At 41.8% G+C, this 20,243-nt stretch overlaps 1 protein-coding gene across 7 annotated transcripts in view; it reads left to right on the top strand.

Moving 5' to 3' along the window:
* Positions 1-20,243, top strand: part of FGGY (FGGY carbohydrate kinase domain containing) — a 328,075-nt gene that overhangs the window by 174,876 nt on the left and 132,956 nt on the right. For 2 of the 7 annotated variants that reach the window (XM_064454961.1, XM_064454955.1), the window contains exons 1-3: positions 6,354-6,500; positions 10,072-10,168; positions 18,784-18,996. In XM_064454961.1, coding sequence (XP_064311031.1) covers positions 10,139-10,168; positions 18,784-18,996 — 243 coding nt within the window. In that variant the 5' untranslated portion in view covers positions 6,354-6,500; positions 10,072-10,138. Of the gene's footprint in view, positions 1-6,351; positions 6,501-10,071; positions 10,169-13,659; positions 13,752-18,783; positions 18,997-20,243 lie in introns of those variants that run through there. The other 5 variants (XM_064454960.1, XM_064454959.1, XM_064454956.1 and 2 more) reach the window with 5 other exon arrangements.

Here is a 20,243-nt window from a genome sequence, read left to right as displayed (position 1 = left end):
TGGCTAAACGATCCCACAAACTTCTTTTTATGTACTTGAATGAACCCCTGTTGAAGTTAAGATTTTAAGAGATTACAGTGCTGGCTTTAGAGCATCATTTGTACATTTTGCAATGAGTTTAGGAGAAAGGCTGCATGTTGTTTATAAACTGGGAAGCCCAGATTCCAGTTAACAATCTTACCCTTGGAGAACACACGATTACATTTTTTACGAATTAACAGATGCTGATGGTACTTTGCCTCCCATGACTGTGTTCGCTAGTTTCTGAATTTAAAGGGCAAAATAGGATCTGCCTTTTGTAGAAAGTCCCAGTCATGGCAAGAGGACATGCTTTTTGAAGTGTGGTTGAGCCCTCTTCAACCCTTCTCCATGATGACTGGATTTTGGCACCGCTGTATGATGTGTCACCACTGTAACAAACTGCTTCATGTAAGCTGGTCATATTCTACGGAAAAAGTCTTGAAAGGATGTTGCAGAAAAATATTTAGCCTCTGTTAGTTATTTTTCACGAGATGTCAGGTATTGTGAAATTTAAGGAGCTCAGCAGATTTTCACAGCTTGGCTTGTGAAATTCATTTCCAGCTCAACGGATTGTGATTTCACGATTTTGCACATCTGGATTTTGGCACAGCGTTATGATGAAAGATGTCTCTGGCAAATCTGCCTCCCAGACAGAGCAGGGCAGTATGTCTGCTCCCGGTCAGTGAGGAGTCCAGTCCCGTCTGTGAGTTGTAACCTGCCTGCCCGCCCCTATGCAGTTTCTGTTCCACAAGGCAAAGGCTGCACAGCTGTAGTTGGCCCTGACATCAGTGGCCTCAGGAATTACTTGAACATAAATGTTAATGATAAAGTTATACTTCTAATATTTAAGGAGTGTAAAGGGATATGCAAAAGGTGCAGGGGTATCTGTACTGTGTGTTCACAGAGTGAATCTGTTCTGGGGAGCGAACAGAGCCTTTCCACATGCTGGCAACATGGATGGGTACAGCAACAATGTGCACAAGGACTATGGAGCACCCCCTCTGCTCCACTGCAGCACTGGGCTTCTTTTCTGGCCAAGCGTTTGGGGAGGGGGGCGGTCTTCTCCTTAACCTAATCTGTGGAGCTCTGGCAGTCTTCCCAGAGGGGAGCCAGTTGATGGAAACATGACTTTAAGCCAGAATTTTTTCAGCATTCACATCACAGAAGGAGAGTTTATAAAGGTGGCAAGAGTCACGCACGTTTTCTTTGTGTATTGCTGTATGGCAGCAAAGCCATCCTATTTTCCCACCAGGATCACACGGTGTCACAGAACTTCACTTATTCTTATGCCATTGGCAGTGCGGTTTGGAAAGAAAAATCCCCGTGCTGTCTGGAATGCTCAACTGTTGGGTACCAGAGTCAGAAAACATCCTGCCTGCCGTGAACGTTAGGAAAACAGAGCCGCCCCAACTCAAGTGCCAAGCGGTTTTTTGGAAGGCTGACTCCCCTGAGAATAAAGGATATTGGTAGCCAGCCAAGAGGGCAGGCAGGAACAGGCCCTGGGCAAGACACTGGAATTTTGCTGGAGCCTGAAATATTGTATGCTTGTTTGTATCGGCTTCTGACTTTTGTATTAAGAGGTGAGCTACCTAAAACGTAAGGAAATGGGTCACAAATCGATAAAATATGAATTATTTTTCTAGCTATATTTAGAGCTCTGCAAAACAGGGATTTCCCTTTTTGGCTGCTCTAGTATCTAACAGTAACTTAACATCTCTGTTAAAAACAGAAAAAGTCCCCCAAAGGAAATTTCCTTTTTTTCCTATTGTACACTCAAAAATCCCTTCTTGTTGCTGCATAGTATTCAGTTGGTTTTTACTTCCCTATTTCCCCCTTTGAATGAATAGTCCTAGTCTAATGACTCAGTAAGCATTTAATCCAGAGTATTCCCCAGCTTCTATTTCCTATGCCAGTGTTATACTGCTTCTTAAAAATGAGGTTGAAAACCACCCTCAGGTGCTTGTTTGAGCTGCCTAAGCAAGCACATGTTACATGACCCTTTAAAAATCTTTTCTTCCCCTCCATTGTTATGCTAATCACTACCTAAGTAAGTGGAGGTTTTTAATGCTCCAAGACACATTTCTGCTTCTGTAAGTAAAACAATTTGCTTATCTGCTCATTTTGTTTTGGTACATGGATTGGTTTTAGATGAGGTTTCTGCATAGAAATTCTTGAAAACACCACACCTAAGTGGGAAAATTTCAAAAGAGGAGGAGATTGCATATATAGATAGATTTTATATTATTCATTTCCTCTTTATCTTAAATTTGGAAAGATTTGAGAGGTAATAGATTAGAACCCTTTGTGGCTTTATTTCCAGGGTTGCAAAGCAGCCCAGTAGCCAGCACAGCTAGCCCCTAAGCTTCCACCTCCTCTAAAAAAAACTTTAGGTAATGTGAGGTTGTCTTAGCGATGCTACTTATGGTGTCCTTGGCCTCACTGAAGGATACTGGGTGAGGATACATCCCGACAATCTCTCTTTTATCTGTGCTGAAGTTTGGCACTGAACCTGGGTAAGAACTCTTGTTTTTCCCCCTGTGGTGGTAGTTTCAGTTACCGATACGTACCCACTCTTTCTGATTTCGGGCCCAAAAGAAAGTCCCAAAGCCATTTCTGTTCAGCCTCTGGGGTTGAAGTACACCCCACTGACTGAAAGATCTTGTCTGGTAGTTTTGAGAATCCTGAGTTACTGGATTCAGAAATGCCAACAATTTTTCCACTTACTTATTTTTGCAGAATGCCCTGTTGACTGCAAAGCTAGGCCCAGTATTTGCATTTCCAGCACTGTTATGGTAGGCACTTCAGCAAGACATTCTGCATATGATTTTTTACTGGGGCGTCCTACTTGTCTGCATGTGCACGGTTCGCACTAACATTTAACAGCAGGCTGGGATACTGGGCCAGAGCTTGCACCCAGGGAGGCAGAGAGACGTTTTTATGTTGATCTCAATGGAGTGGGACTGGATCTTCATTTCCTTGACAAGGTTGGAAAATGTTCATTCTGTCTCTTTCCCCTTCACACACATATTTTCTTTTCTTTATAGAATAAGTCATTTGTCTTTATCTCACCATTCACCTCTCTCTTTGATTGCAGTTAATGGAATTGTCACCTTTATGTACTCATGTTCCATTTCTCAACCTGTCTGGACTTTGGCCTCCAAAGGTTACCACTGCTAGTGAAGTAATATGATTAAGTGAGTCTTCTTAGACAGATTTATGCAAGATTTCTTCTCCAGCAAGTGTCACATCTAGTCTAGTTCTGCAAAAGAGAATATTTCAAACATGCCAACTGTCATCTAAAACCACTAAATTGTTCTGCAGTGCTGGTTGAGAGGACTGCAGGCCATCTCAGAGCAATGCTGATTTACACTACCTTAAGCTGTATCCCTACAGCTTGAAATATGGGCTTTTGTTAATAATGAAAAAAAGAACGTTCCTGTCTCACAGAAAGCACATTTAAAATGGAATTTTCATTAGTTACTCTGTAATGCAAAGGCAAAAGGGTGTATTTTTGGTGAATCTGTCCAGAATCTTGGAAAAAGAGGGAGGTTATCTGAAGCAGTAATGTCTGAAGCAAAACTACAACAGCCACACTCTAAACAGAAAAAAGTGGTCTTGTGTTCCATTTAAGATACGTGCATGTACAAGATCTTTTCAAATTTATAGAAAGATTTTTAAATTATAGAGGATTCACTGCACACATAACTACTCTTCCTGCATTTGATATGAAACACAAATTAATCATCATTATTCTGCACTAATATAACACCTCTTAACCCTCAGCTTTCAGAATATTTCAAAGGAGTAATGAATTAAACCTCATGTGGTCTTGGGAATATGTGATAATTTAAACTGATTTTTTTCATTAAATAAAAAAGCATTTTCAGGACTTTGATTTTGGAGGACGGAGATCTTGTAGCTGTTCTTGAAAATATCTTCATTTGTCACTCCCTTGGAAAGAAACCACGTGAGTGCTAGAGACGTGTAACGAAATGGAAAAATGTATTATGGAAAAGTTAATACATTTGTCTGCATGTACAGAGAGATAAACTTTCTTTTTCCCTGCTATTTATTGGAGCAAAAAGACCTGGATAAATTGAGGTAGTAATGTGATATAGGTGTAAAAAAGGCAAAATGGATTCCTGCCTGTAACTGAAAGGGTGCATAGGGAATTATCATTGCTACTGTACAAGTCACTAGAAGACATTGTTTTGAACATTACGCATTATGTTGGGCTGTGATTACTCGTGTTCAGAAGAGCTGAATTCTGACTGAAACAAGTGCAGAGAAAGCTTATTAGATAATGCAAAACTTGCTGTTATGAAAATGTAAATGGTTAATGTTTAATTTAGCAAAACAAAAATTAAGAAGGTATTTAAATGGTGTCTACAAATACACTGTGGGAGGAGAAGAAGTATCATTTATATTAAAAGTGAGTGTCAGCAATCTGGGAATATATGGAGGACAGAAATACTGAAATTTGTTTTTAATCAAGAGAGGAATAGGATTCTGGAACACACACCGAAGATGGGGGATAGTTGGGAGGGTAAAGAGCAAGAACTACAAACTGGAGCTCAGCATGTGTAGGGAAAGGTTTATAGGATTTGATTGTCAGAGATAGTAGAAGCACACTCAGGTCCATTTCTCTGGGCTTCATTTTACTGCTTTTCAGTTGAACAAAACAATTTGGTACATCCACAGTCACAGTACTTTGTTTTGGGTCACCGAACTAAGACGAAACAGCTTGTTTCTGCCTCTGAACTCCATACTTTCTCTCCGTGGTGCACGTCCTCGGTCAGAGCAGTAGCCTTAACACTACGATTTGTTCTCATGGGCCAGGTGCCTGCTTGCCTGGACTGGTCTGACTCAGATCGGGATGTACATGTCTCAGAAGAGAGAAATTTGCATCCCACTACAGGAGGTGCAGACCTCCTGGGGAGCAAAGGGGAGCGTGAGAGCACACACTCCCACCGCGCAATGAGCTGACTTGGAATTACAGTCAGGAGGGTGGTATTTTTAAAAAAATCTATCTTTTCAAAGCAAAACATTTGGACTAATGCAAGAAAACTCCAAATACTTCAGTTTGGGTTTAATATCCTTTCCTACCCCGCCTAGAAGTAAGGTATTCCCAACAGAAGGTCAATTTTCACCCAAAAGATTTCAGTTTTGTAGAAGTAGTGTTTTCCATCAGAAAATCATTCCAACGGAAAATTACTAACTGGTTCTAATACAAAGTGACTAGCGAAGCTCTCCAAATGATTCAGTGGCAATGCTGGAATGAGAACCCACAGCTCCTGACCACGAACCCTGTGCTCTAACCACGAGACAACACTCATCTTTCCCTGAGCAAGGTTGTTCCTGCAGTATTTCTGCCTGGGCCACAGTGGGAAAACTCTGGAAATGTTGCAAGAAAGCTTTTTGCTACAAGATTTCCTGCTGTAGAATATTTGGGGGATAACGGGAAAAATCCCTGGTGGCTCCCAGGGGCCTCTTCAGAGGTATTTGGACATCTTGGGAATGTGAGGGTTTCCACCCGTCCCTCCCTGCCTGGGTTGTGGAGGGACGTGGTGGGGTCTGGTCCTACCCACCGCTGGAGTGTGCAGCCACTGCTGGCCTGTCCCCCTTTTCAGTGGATGCATTTGAGGGAATCCTACTGCGTTGTCCTCCATTTTAAGCAAAGCTTAAATAAACTCAGGGTTTATTCCTCACATCAGGAATTTTCCAAATTTTTCTGGTAAAACTCTCAAACAGAGTAATCCCGTGCAGAAAACCCAACTCACAGCTTGCAGTCCTGTTTTATTTATTTAAGAAGCGCTTATATATTTATGGATCAAGGTGGGGGGGGATGTCCTCAGTCCAGTCATACAATTCGGCTTGCTTCCCTGTATTTATTCTTCCCCTGGCTCTCAGTGTGGCTTCTTGCACCGCTTACGTGCTAAATACTCTGCAACCCCCAGTATTTCTGCAGCCTTGCAGGGCAACAGGGCCACGGCTGAGAAATACGATTTAGCAACAACCCCTTTAACATAAAGAGCCAAACCCCCTCCTTGTTTCTATTTTATTCGCCTTTAAATAAAGGAGAAATACAATTCCCTTTGCGAGGCAAAAAATACTCGTATCAGTTGAATTCCTGACAGGGCACAGTGCACGCTCGGCTTTCCAGGGCTGCGCAGCTTGACAGCTACGCCTAACACACAGCAGATCCCTTTCACAGCGCTCGGGGCGAGCTCCACACGCGGGCCCCCAAATGCAAACCAGATGCCGGCACCGGCCGGCGCGGCCTTCAAAGGCGACCGGGGGAGGCCAGGCGGTTCCCGCCTCCCCTTCCCCGCCCCGGCGGGGGACGGCAGCGCAGGCGCGGGGGCAGCGCGGCGGCCTTCCCGGCAGCGCCCGGCCGTCAGGAAGGTGCCCTGTCAGGAAGAGCGCGGTTTCTGTAGCCCTCTCCCTGCGCAGCCAGTGTAGTGTTTCAGTTTGGACAAGTAAGTGACTGACGCTCGCCAAGCCCCGGTGGCGACTAGCCGCGGCCGGGCGGGCTGCCCCTGGGCTGGGCCAGGCCGGGCGAGGCGGGCGCCGCCCCTGAGGGGAGCGCGCTCCCTCCGCCCCGCGCGCTCACTCAGTGGCCGTTGGGGCCGTTAACGGCAGCGGCCCGGCCCGGCCTGGCCCGCTCTGCTCTGCCCTGTCAGGCCCAGGCGGGCGCCCAGCCCAGCCCAGCCTAGCCCCTTCCCCTCTCCGGAGCTCCGCTCTGGGAGCAGAGCGCAGTGACATTCAGAAAACTTCCCTGTTGATGAGGTGCTAGTGGCTGAGAAACTCTATCGCGTTCGCAGTGGTGATTTTTTAATTAAAAAAACCTGTGATGCCCGTGTGTAACACTCCTCTCCGGCGTTTTCCCCAGGGAGCCCCTCTCGCTGCGCCCCCAGGCCGCGTGCGGCTTGCCCAGGGCGTGCGTTGGCTGTGCAATTAAATTGCTCCAAATCAGTTTCGGAGCCTGGTTTTCACGTAGCTGGTGGAGCATTATAGGATTTACATTCTCATCTCCCTGCCTGGCTTCCCCAAGTTTGCTTTTACTGATGTTTCTCAACAGCGCAGTCTATATATAACATCTACATTTAATGAGAATGGGTCTGCCCTTTTTCACAGTCCCTTTGCGTTGACAGGCTCCAGGCAGCACGGGGGGTGCGCAGCGCCTGGGGAGGCACTTGAGGTTTCACAGAGCTGGTGTAGGCACGTTGCTTCCTTCCAGTGCCTCCTCCCGCAGCCGGTGGTGTAGGAGTCACCATTTTCCCTGCTGTCTTTCCCTGAGCTGTAAATGGCAGCGCTCAGGTGACCTGAGAGGCAGATGGGACACACACATCACTTACATACTTGCTTAATCCTCCAGATCCCTGGGAGATTTCCTTCAATGTATTTCTTGCCCTTACTCAAGTTGGTAGTTTCTAGTCTTTTATCTCTGGCGCAGGTATTGGTGGTACTGGTGACCTCTCACTGCTTGCTTCCACCGCTGCCTCCTTCCTCCTCTTGCAGCTTCGCTTTCTCGCGCCTTCACAGCACTGTCTCCTTCACGTGGCAGTTGCTCCTGCGTTCTCATAAAGCTTGTGGGCTGGCTTGGAGCCCACCCCAATAACTTGGTGGAGTTTACTTGTGCTCTGCTCCAGACCTCCCCATAATGGCCATGTTCCTTGCTAGTGATGTGCTCTGCACTGGTGACCTTGCAGATTTTTCCTCTACTGAGGTGCCTGGGACTTGTTAGCTGGTTTAATAAATTTAGCATCAGTGCCTTTTCTCTGGAGAATAATTAAGAAATAAATGTTAGGGAAGGAGAGGAGAGAGCTCTCTCATCTCTGAGGTTCTTAGAAAGTAATAGACACTCTACTGTGAAGGTGGTCTCCTCATTTTTCATCCTCATGTATTCCCTCCCTCATCCTTGAAGACCAATTTATTAGTCTCAATTTATTACCAAGTTAATTTATTGAAATTAACTTTTTTCTAAATGTAGTGCAAAAGCATATTGAAATTTTAAAGTGTCTTTAAATGTTTATGGCCTGCTTCAGGAATATGTACTGGCATATGGTAAAAAAAAAGCAAGCACCTTTTTTTTTTTTTTTTCTTTCCCTGGGAAGGGTGCCTGGGACAGGAGGATGAAAGAGGAAAACAGGGGGAACTGGGTTCTTGTAGGTACAGCTGTTCCCAGCTGTAACAATCAGGACAGAAATAAATTTATAGTGTCAGGAGAGACTAAATAAACTAGTACTAAGCTGGGAAGTTTTTATGTGTATTCTTAGCCACTTTTGTTACTTTGTCTTGTTTCCAGCAGTCCTACAGCTAAGATAATTTGAAACTATTGGCTCTTTTGAAAAAATTGCCCCCTTCCCAAATGGGGCTCTTATCCATTTTGTTTCTTGTCCTTCCTCAATAAGTCTGCCTTCTCTCTTTCCATGAGCCATTCTTCCTTTAAGCATTCTTTTAATGCTGTTAGAGCTTGATCTGTTTCCTGAGAACTAGAGGATTTACAGGAGAGGATCAGAATAGCTCTCCTGTGCATTCCTGTTTTGTATCTTGGGCTTTTCTAGTGACTCACGGTGAAGTTTTTTCCTGGTACCTGCCACTGGAATATCAAAGAGCCTAATGTGCAAAACCAACAGTGGTGGCATGGCTGTGGTAGAAATGGGTTTCCGAGCTGCTTTTTCAAAGGGAAATCTCTGATCACCATTGACTGTTTCTTTGCCTCTTGTTAATACCTTCAGGTTGGTGTCGAGCTGCCTTTGGTTTCCCCTCTACATTTCCACATGTGAAAGGGAAAGTACTCAGACTGTTCATAAAATAAAGTTTGAAAATCTGTGACCTTCAGCTGTTTGAGGCAAGCAAGCTTACAAGCTCTTGGCTTCTGAGATGTTTTGGAAGTGAATTTACAGAGAGGTGTTGGCCTGATACCCTTTCAGGCTTGTCTTTGTGGGAGTTTGAAACTATGAGACTGGTAGGATCATTACAAAGGTAGATTTTGCATTGATAAAAACAAAAGAAACAAACAGTCCACCCAGCTGTGTATGTAAGGAGAAGGAAGAGAACTCACTGACTTCAGATGAACAGATGTGATTCCTCTTTCACTGTAAAAAAGAAGGGGGTGTAGACATGTTACATGTATGGTTTACATAGATATTATTTCTGTGCAGAATTTGTGTTCCTTTTAACCTAAGCTAGTGTACATCCTCAATTCCTCTTAAGCAGTTGTGACAGGAGCCTCAGGGCTAATGTTTTGGAATTGCAGCCCAAATAAATGTTTAATTTTGAAATGACAGATTACTTAGGGCTGTCATTCTTCTCATGCTCTTACTATGCAAGAGTGAACAAATACTGTATAGTAAGCTCTGGATTTGACTTATAGACACATGTTTGCTTCTGGGCTGAGCGGCTTGAAAAAAGTGGTTTACAGCGTGTCTTTAAAAATTGATTTCACTGTTGCATCTACTCCTGGCCTAAGTGCTCCAGTGTCTGCCAGGAGTAATTATAGACAGTTGGTTCAGATGTTGCTTAAATGTGTAAGCCTTGATGGGAAATGCAGTGGATTTCAGCCAGAACGCTAATTTTGATGTTTTGTCATTTCATAAAACTGTGAACTCACAACAAATTATTTTTATACTGATCTATGGATATGTAATCACACAGCTAGTGCCAAATTCAACCTTGAAGTAGCACTGGAATCTACAGATGTGATTAAAGTTTGAGTATCAGCACTAACCTAAAGTTGGCTAATTTAGTAACCACAGTAGCATAATGGCTTTATTTACCCAGGATTCCAGGTAAGTGTATGTACCCTGCACTGAAGCTTGTGGTGTCAAGGCTGTTTTGCTCTAGGAATGCAGTTTAAAGCTAGTGTGTGTATGGTTATATGAACTGTAATTGTGGCTTTTGAATTGCATTCTACTCCAAGTTATATTTTATAATTTAAATGGATATTTTATAAATTAATGTTATTATGCTAGGGATGTGTTTACTGTGTGCTTCTTATTTTGTGCATTTATTTTTATTTTACTTGTTTTTCCATTTCCATTACAGCATAGAAGAGAATGAAAAAATACAAAATTCACAGTACAGGAATCTGCCTCTCCTTTACAGGCAATGAATGGAGATCATTCTTTCTATCCAGCATGGGGTAGGTTAAAGTGATAGAGATGTAGGAATAAGAAAGGCCTGTCTTAGCATTAGATTAATAAGCTAATGGATCCGACCACTTGGATCCATCAGTCATTTTGGAGCCTGTTACCTCCTTTCAACTAGTCATGAAGCTGTTACAGCTAGAATTTATGTAATAATCAGATGGCATTTTTTTTTCCCTCACAGTCAACGTAAACAAGATAGTGTCTTCTTTCAGAGCTTCAAGCATTCTGCGGTGTCATTTGGGACATATCTGTCTGCCAGGTCATTAGCACAGCCTTTAGGGATGCATGCAGCTGTAGTGTCAGAGGAGGGAATGGATCTAAATAGGTTGGTGTGCATGAATTGTATCGATTGCTGTTTTCAGGGTGTGGCGAAGAAAGGGTGCTGCTATATACCCTCTTAATTCCTTAGGTTTTCCTGTGTGAGAATTGTGTCTTGGCATAAACTGGTCAACATTTCCTCTGTTTGACAAATTGTAGGTTATGGCAAGCATTCAAAATCCTGCAGATGTGTGAGTGCACCTGTGATGTTCACAAGTGTGAAGAGTTTAATCCTAAACTACTAATATGGCTGGGAGCTTTGCCACTGACTTTAATGGATGCAGGATCAGACCCTGCTTTTGAAGTGATGGCCCCATCCAAGCAGGGCCAAGAGAGCCCCAGAGGGAATTGGAGCTGTTGGGTTTCCAGAGTAGCATGTGTCTTCTCTCCTCATCTCATTTTGTGTGTTCTTGTGGCTCTTTGCTCAGCTTTCCTTTTTCCTGAGAGCTCCTCTCTGCAGCTGTTTCCTGCTGTTCCCGGTGTTAGATGACCGGTGAAGCAGAGTGTGAGCTGAACTTGTTTCTTTTGTGCGGCATAGTTACAGGCTGGGGAACAAATGGGGCAGCCCAGTTTACCACTATAACATTGATAATGTTACAGTGATATTGCTGGTCTGTCTTTGGTCTCACAGTCTCTGTCCAGGCAGCATGGCTGCTTTGTGAGACACTCTGCGGCATTGGTCTTGTGCTCGTTGCGATGCAGAGCCTATCAAGGCATGCAGCAACTATGTGGGTGCCTTGATCTTCCTTCCAAAGAAAATCAGGGTAAGCAGTAGCCTTAAGTCTTCTCCAAGCATATAGTTGGGAGGAGCTCCCAGATTCCTCTGTATAGCCACACTTTGAGGGCCAGTGTTTTGGGAATTGTCTGAAGTTTGATCCCTGACTTTCCATAGCAGGACCACTCCCTTCCTGTCAGTTGACACCAACATGTTGTTTTTCTACTGTAAGCATCTCTGAGCAGTATCTCTACTTGTCTAAAGCAGTCTTAGGATTGTTACTTGCTGCTTATTAGTACTTACTACTGCACTGTATTATGATACTTATTATTGCCACATCTGTGAATGGTCAGAGAGCAGAAAAATGCCTTTTGACTTAGATGACTCATTAAGATTGTGAGTTCAACTCATCACCCATGGTCTGCAGATAGCTGCAGTGAGCCTTCTGGGGACAATTCAGAATGCCATGTAATCATGACTGCATGGAGAAGGTAAATAAGGAGCAATTGCTTAATGTCTCCTCTAGCTCAGGAACTCAGGCACATCAAATAAAACTAACAGGTGGCACACTCAGAACAAATGAAAGGACTTTTTCTTGCATTGTTTATACAGAACTTTATAACTCATGACCACAGTAGTTTGCAGTTGCAAAAGTATCCCTGTATTCAAAAAGTCTGCAAACAAATTCAGAGAGGAAAAAGCCTTCAAGGTCTGCTAATCCTAAAGATAAAATTTCTGGCTCAGGAAGTGCCTCTACTATAGATAGCAGGAGGAAGAAGGTGTCCTGGGGAAGTATTGCTGGATGAAAAGGGCAGGCATATGCTTTTCTTATGGCTTCTGCTGTTTGTGGCAGGATACTGCACTAATTAGACCTTTCATCTGACCCAGTGCAGCCTCTTTAATCAGGGTCCACAGTGCCATTGCTCTTGATCAACGGTATTATGGGCTGTATCTGCCAGTGTGAGCTCACGAGAGGAGCTGAAAGGCAAGCAGCAGCGTTTTTCTGTTTTAGTACAAATCTCTTCTAGAGCAGATTATAAAGAAAAACAACTCTGTTGCACATTTAAGAGCCTAATATTTGTTGACACTGGTCATGCTGACATCTTTCTGCTGTTCATGAGTGGGATATCTATGTAGGCAGAAGAAGCTGAAAATAAATAAATTTTTGGATCCCATTTCTTAGAATAATTTACTTAGTCATTTTCATTTCTCTGCTAATTAGTTACACCAGGATAAACTGGGATATGTCTTGCTTTTTATCAGAGCAGGTGGAAGTAGTTTGGCCTGAAAGTATTTAAAATACAAACGATAAAATTAAAGGGCAGAAGGCAGTGGTGAAGTAATGGCTTTGTCTTGGACAGTGAGAAAGGGAAAAAAAAAAGATATGGAAACATTACAGAAGATTAGTACATAGTGAATTATTTATATAGAGAAAAGGAGATACTAGAAAGTAGTAGAATGTTTTGGTCCTGTGGCGGGATTTATTGAGACTATGGTACAATGTTGCGGAGGGTAATTAGGGAGGTTTTTGTGGAAGAACCTAGGTATTGTTGGACTGGGAGGTGGGGTCTGATTCTAGTACTAAAATGAGGTCTCTTCCACTATTTGCAGCTGCTTTATCTGGTTCTAAGATGTGAGAAAGCTCCACAGAATTTACCACAGAACAGATGAAATTATCAAGAAGTGTTTGATTTTTAGTGAAGAAGCATACTTTCTCCAGCTTGGTTTTTATTTATTCCAGTTTTGTTATTGTTAACACAGTCCTCACATTCCAGAGACTGAGAGATCTCCTGCATGTACGTGTTTCTGTTTTGGGAATGGAAAAGGAGAGATGAGGTGTGCTTTTGTTCCTTGTTTTTGTTTTGTTTGCTGTTGGGTAGCTGAAAAAAAATGCTTGTTGATAGTTATAGCGTAGTGCCTTGGGCATTTAAAGGTATTATTCTGTGTTAGTGCTGCCCTTCAACACAGCGTTAGAATTCCCCATATGCTCTCAGTCTCCCACACAGACAAGTGCCTTCTTTGTCTCTTCAGATCCAAACAGGAATTAAAGATCCTGTAAGTGGAAAGGGAGTTCACTGTCTTGAAGAAAGGATTGCCACTCTACCACCACTAGTTTTGTTAGTTTACTGTCACCCTAGAAAGCCATCAAAGTGCTGAATTTCCAATATAATGTAAAAAATGTTTCTTTCGTTTTATCTCCCCACTACAACTGAAAAGCAGCTTTCACTTAACATATTTAGATCTTTTCACACTAAGATTATGAAGCCTAATTTGAGCCTGTTAATCTTTTGCTTGGTAATCCAGAGAAAAGCACAGCTGCACTACTGAAAACATACTGTTTATCCATGATCTCTGGGTCTGGGCAGCCTGCAGCATTCCAAAGCTCAAAGTTTAAAACAGACGTGCCAGTCCTTCGTAATTCTTTGTATTTAAGCACACAGTACCACAAAGTGTATATTTGCCGCTGATAAACACTTCTGCTGAGCTTCAGCCTGCGTGCATGTGAGTGTGCAGCCTTCCAGTACTGCAACTTTAATAGAAAGGTATGTCCTGGCAATTTGATAACCGTGAAGTAAGGTAGGACAAACTGAGTTTAGTAGTTAGTTGTAATGAAACCGTCATCTGGTTACTTAGTCATTCCTTTTAAATTAAAGTCAACAATGTTAAGGATTTTCTTTTTTTAAAGAAATATTTTTGCAAATGACAGTTTCACCCCTCCTTTTTTTTTTTTTCATTGCCTATGTGGGAAAACTAGCACATTTGTTTAAGGATAAACTGGGAAGTCTGTGGTTTCCAGCACACACATTTTGAATAATATTTATACAGACTATTATTTAATGGGCCATATAAATATTTATCATATGCTGCAGTGCTTTGATCATAAATGCTTGTTTGAAAAGCCATTCTGTCCCTGCTGTGATTTGCAAAGAAAGAGGCCATTTCTGGTTTAGTGCTTGGAGGAAATTTTGGCTTCTTGTCCTGTCTTAGTAGCTGTGGTCATGAACTAACTTGGTCAAGTTGGATGTGTCTTTAAAAAATTTTTTTTTCTCTCTCCCTCTCATTCTGTTTGCAAATGCAAGTAGTGAGTTGTAAATATGAGGCCCTAATTCTGCCATGGACAAAGAAAGCTGTATTGAAGTTCTGGGGGCATTTTTCTTGGCCGCGAGAAGACAGGCTTCCGGAGTTGGATACTTCAGGGGTATAAAAGTTAGTAGCATTATTGCCACTGCTTTCTGCGACTTGGAAAGTCCATAGACGTGCATCGTCCCTGCATCAAATATTTTGGTTTCTTGTTAGGAATATTGCGCTCAAGGAGTTGACCTGTCTGACTGGATCTTTAGGACTTTTATTTCAACCATTTTTCTGGTTTGCTGTTTCACTCATGATTGTATTGACTGCAGAAGCTGTATGCTAAGAACCCGGTAGATACAAAATTGAAAACAAAGTTTTAATTGCACAACAAAATTTTATTTGCACATGGCAATGAACATTAGCGTCTGGATTCCAAAGCAGGAAGTTTATGCTGGGACCTTCCACTACCCCTGAACTCTGTTCAAGAGTTTCTTCATTTCTGATTTGAAGCCTCCTCTTGTACCAAAGGTATCTTTTGTAAACAAAACTGAATGACAGCATTCCTTTTAAAATTCTTAATAAAGTACTTTGGCTAAATATTTTCCGCCATATTTTTCTGCTGAGTTCTTAGGCTCTCCAGAAATACCTTTAGGCAGGGTCCTTAATTGGTGACGCTTATGACCTAGAGATGACAGTGCTTTTTGTGGATCTGGCTGACAAGTAGGTGGCATACCAAGTCATTGGTATTCCAGAAAAACCCTTGGCATCAAATGATGTTTTTGCAAGCAGATCAGATCCTATTGCAGAGATGCTATACTTTGAACAGCCTCGGTAACTTAGTGCTTGCTGTGCTTGAAAAAAAGATTAATATTTACTTTTTTTAGCATTTTTTCGTAAGGTATTGAAGCGTTGCTTTGTAATTCTAGGTGAGCTTTACTCGGAGAAAGACTGGTTTAAATAGGTTTGTGGTTCTTGTTTCTCTGTCACTTAACTCTTTCTTGCTAGTTGTCCCCGGATATACAGAAATAAAACAGTGGATATGCATAGATGGGTACGTACTGCTTGAGCATATAAACAAACTCTGCTTCCTGCATAGTCACTCACACATGCGCATCCTGGTTGCTTAGTAAGGAAAAAAGGAAAGTAAACATTACATGGGCTGATTGGGTTCCAGGTTTCAAATGTTTGTGGGAAGAATCCAATGCAAAGCCATAATTTTAAGTGCTGAGTAGGAGGTACTATGACCTTCACTCTATAACATCTGTTAAGCTTGTTCTTGAAGTAGCAAAAACACATTAATGAGCTAAAATCAAGGCTGCCATACAGGGAAGAGAAATAAAAATTTAAAGTAATATTGTGTGTGGTGAGAAGGAGGCAGGATGTAAAATACTCCTTTTGCTATTTGGATTTTGTGAAAAGCAAGTAAGAAAGATTTGCCTATGGTAAAAAAAAATAAATCTGCTTTGCAGCTTGTGGTTTATTCTCTTCTTTTTATGAGTCAGCAGCTAAAGGCAGTGCCGAGATAGGGAAAAACAGGGAAATTTGTGAGATAGTATCAGGAACAGTCTTATGCAATTCCTTTATAGTAAAATTTCTTGTAAGTAGCTAGCAGCATCTGCAGCCAACCTTTTAAGCTTTGAGGAGATGGAGTGCAAAATTAAAAAGTGAACATCATCTGTTGAAAAGAATGTCTTAAAACTGCTTTTACAGCCAAGGGCTAAAAGGGAGATGCAGAGCGCTGTAAGTATCCCCAGCTGACAGATGCAGTATTAATCACTGATATGAGGAGAATTGTCCTCTCTGTGACAGAGGCATTAGCTTTTGTTAGTCTGACCAGGTCATAGAGCCAGGGCCAAGAAAATAAAGCGAGCTTTCTTGCCAATATTCCTAGGTGTTAGACTCATGGCACACCATTATTTTTAGCTGATTGCTCATCGCTTGAACAGATGACCTTGCTTAACAAGATCAGTGTGTATTGCACCTAATCTACTGGGCAGAATCAGAATGCTGACAGAGAGTAGCTAATATTTCCATCAGTACCACAATATGCTCTATGGCTTTGCGTTTTTTCTAGTTTCTGATGTTGTTAGAAGCTAATGATCTGTACAACTTCCTCCAGTGACCCTGCCATGGTGCATGCAGAATGTGGTGCAATAACTGCTTTGGTTTGTGCGGGGCTGCTTAGGCACATTATGACGGACAGAACTTCCTCACGCTAATGCCTTCTAAATGAAGAACAAAAAAAATGGTCCCTGGCCCCCAGCAGTGGTAGTCAAAGTGTGAAATGACAGATCCAGGCAGTACAAAATGATCGTATGGGGCAGGTTGTGGTAACAGATCTCCACAGACTAACCACATTTCCATGAACCATTTAATGGGAGGATGAGGGGGAGCTGGATAGTTTTCTTTTGCCAAGGTGCTAGCTTATGCTGGTTTAATGCAAATGAAACTTTCTCCTAATTCAGCTGTTACACTGCTTAATTATTGTTCAGGATGATGCTTGGAGTTTTCTGAGGTAGGGGGCTGACCTTTTTTCCCCCTTCTTTTCTTCCTTATTTTATCTGCTACCTCTAATCCTCAGTGGTAACAGATTTGTAATAGCTGTCAACAGCAGTGGTTACAAGCCAACCGTAGATGTGAGCAGCCACTTATATTGTGCCAACACTATGTTCAAACTGCCACCCAAGGATGGATTTCGACATGTACTCAAGATATTTCATGGAAAAAAAAAGGCTTGGATTTCTGTCTTGTAGAAATAAAACAAGTGAAAAAACATTGCTTCCAAAATTGAGTACAATTTACATGGCTATACGATCAGCTGTTGCTGTCTGAAGGTAGAAAGAGAACTGTCACCCTTTTCTGTTCCACTGTTTTTTCTATCAGGCTTTTGGTATACTTTGCCACTAAACTCTAGTTATTTCAAAAAAATACATACAGGATTAATTTGAAATGTGAACTGTTTTACTAAGCAGTACTTTTCAAATCTTTCCCCTTTGCCCATGTCCCTCCCTCTAAACAACCCATCATCTATACACAGAAGTAGTCCAGGTCGCTTCTTTGGGAGAGATGGGCTGTTTTTATGTACAGCCATTTTGGTGCTCAGTAAATACAGTGTAGTCATCAAACTGTAATTGATCCATTCATTTTCTGGAAATCAGAAACTATGCATCAGCTGAGGTTTGTGTGGTTTAGAGGCTTATTAGGAGATTCATACAAGCACCAAACTTGGTAGTTGTCTGACATTTTAAATACTTTGCATCAGCTCTTAGCATTCTCCCAGCTGGATTAAAATGTAAATGGTAACTATTAATTAAGGACAAACTGTGAGAAATTAAGTACAGTGCATTTGTCACTGTATTAAATGTCAAATAGTTAAACGTAATATAGGGAAGTAAGCAACTCATTGTGAATAATTAAATCAATTAACTTAATCTCACTTCGTTCTTGTAGATTGTCAGGGAGTAGGCAGAGATTTCCTGGGATACTCTCATAACTCAACGCATTTTAAGCTAATTATTTTCTGAATCTATAAAATTGTGTGGATTGATGGTGGATCGCTCTTAAAAACCTAACCAGTTTGTTTTTCAGGTGTTGTTTTTTTCTTTGGAGGCCTCAATATTGGATAATATGTGCCAGATTGTCACTTAGTTATTATAATTATCAGCATCACACCACTTTTTTGGGGAGGGGAAACTGTTTTCAAATTCTGCAGAAATTCAGCCTGACTCACCATCTCATTCAGCAGTAATATGCTGGTTGGCTCTATGGGAGGCAGCAGCTCTTGGCTCCTTGTCCCTATTCGGTTCAGGGTTCAGTGGAGCCAGGCACACCATCTCTTTCACTGCTTCAGAAGTATAATTTATTTGCATTGAGCCAACTATATATCTGTGGTTGTAATTGCTGTCTTGTGCAGAAGTGAATCCAATTTAACAGGCATCAGCAGCTTCCCCATTTGCCAGAATTCAGGACAACCCTACAGTCTTTGGATTGAAATATCCCTTCTGTGTCAAGCACCAGCTCCTGACTTGCACTGAATTTGGAACTCTACCCTTTTCTTCCCTTCCTATCTATTTCCCTCTTTTTCCCTTTATGTAGACATCATACCATAAGACCACAGCTCAATTCCTTGACTGTATGAGCCCATGAACTTTATCATGGCATGCATATTCTTACATGAGTTATATGTTGGGCTGACAGTTGGACTTGATGATCTTAGAGGTCTTTTCCAACCTTAGTGATTCTATGATTCTATGAAAATTGACAAATTGCTTTTTAGAAACTTCTGTACCATGCAACTTATTCAAACATTTGAAGAAAAAAGTACAAATAGTGCAAGACTTGAAAACTCAAATTAATTAAATAATGCCAAGTGAAGACTTGCTGCAAAAAAGAAATTATCAAGCAAAGTGCCTGCACAGCATCTCTCCTGTCCTGTTCAGCACAGCTTTCCATCATCAGTAATTTTGTCTGGTTTTAACCCCTTTTTTTATTTTCACCCAACAGGTTTTATTAAAAATGCACAGTAGGAAGCAGGCTCCAGTAAAATATTATGTTGGAATTGATGTTGGGTCAGCAAGTGTTCGCGCGGCTTTGGTAGACGAGTTTGGGACAGTCGTGACACACGCAGATCAGCCGATCCAAATATGGGAGCCCCAACCAGACCACTATGAGCAATCATCTGCTGACATATGGGCTGCTTGTTGCTTGGTCACAAAGGTATGTGAAGAAAAACAAAATGAAGGAGGTATGTGTTGCAGGTAGCTCTTCAGGTTTTGAAAGTTTAAGGCCTTCCAGTCACTGGCCTTTAATATGCAGTTCTGTCCATGCTGTATTACTGTGTAACTTGTAACCATCCTCATGCATTAAAGGCACCTTTAGGATATGGCTGATGTAGCCTCACGATGTCTGTTATACAGGTGAGGAGCTGAAGGCTAGACTGAAAAAAGCTTGTGCTACAACTGGAAATAGAATTAAAGGCCTTCTTTGCGCTGATAGCTCAGGAGGAGGATTTACCCACTGCCTTCAGGATTTACATCTGTGGGTTTTGTTTCGCTGCTCTTTGTTCTAGTCATGAGACAGTTCTTTGAGGAGTCGAGGTTGCTCAGAACCTGGTAATGCATATATTTAAAGATGTGCATTGTGCTGTACTGGAGTCACAAAGGAGCACTTATTGTAGAGAAGTTGTAGTCTGGTTTGTGGATGGTGCCTAACATCATGTCTGTCACCTGAGATTCTCATTAAGATGCCTGCTCAGTATTATAAGACCAAAATAAATTATATACCTTTGTGGGTAGTATCAAGCATAAAATCAGGTTGAAATAAACCTTACTATAAGGGAAAATTTGTACCCTCTGATCCAAAAATCTGCCTGTACATGCTAGTGATAAAACTAAATTAGTGGTCTTGTTTGGCAGTGCACATGTAGGCCATTTCATCCCTCTTCATAAAGCCTCAGCCTGCTCTGTGTTCTAAGGTTGGCTTTTAAATATTCATTATATGCTTGGCAATGTGCAGATGGACAGTTCACCCATTCTCTTGTTATTGATCAACCTTTTCAAACATTAATGAGCTTGGCTCTGCAGAAAAGCCCTGAGATGAAGGAGACGAGGTGAGGGGGAAGAAAGGCAAAGAAAGGGGTGACAGAAGTGATAGGGAAGAACAGCCTAATGCTAAAGCAGAACAAGTATTTTATTCTGCTTATTTGATTTTTCTTCTTGTGAATTGCTTTATTCTTGCTCTGGACCTCTTTAGATACAATCTCATATATTTAAGCAACAAAACATGGTCTCTGAAACTATAGCTTTACAGAGCCAGTAAGAGACTGGTACTGTAGCAAGTCTACTCAAAGACTTTGGTTATAGTACTAATTAAAATAATGATACTTTCATGGTTGCTGAGAAGTGACACTTTATTACTGTGTTACATTGTAGGTGTCTTGCAACCTCACTTGGTACTTAATCCAT

This window comes from Phalacrocorax carbo, chromosome 6 (genome assembly GCF_963921805.1).
Source record: "Phalacrocorax carbo chromosome 6, bPhaCar2.1, whole genome shotgun sequence".
NCBI classification, from domain to species: Eukaryota; Metazoa; Chordata; class Aves; order Suliformes; family Phalacrocoracidae; genus Phalacrocorax; species Phalacrocorax carbo.
This window is presented reverse-complemented; position numbering and strand designations above follow the sequence as displayed.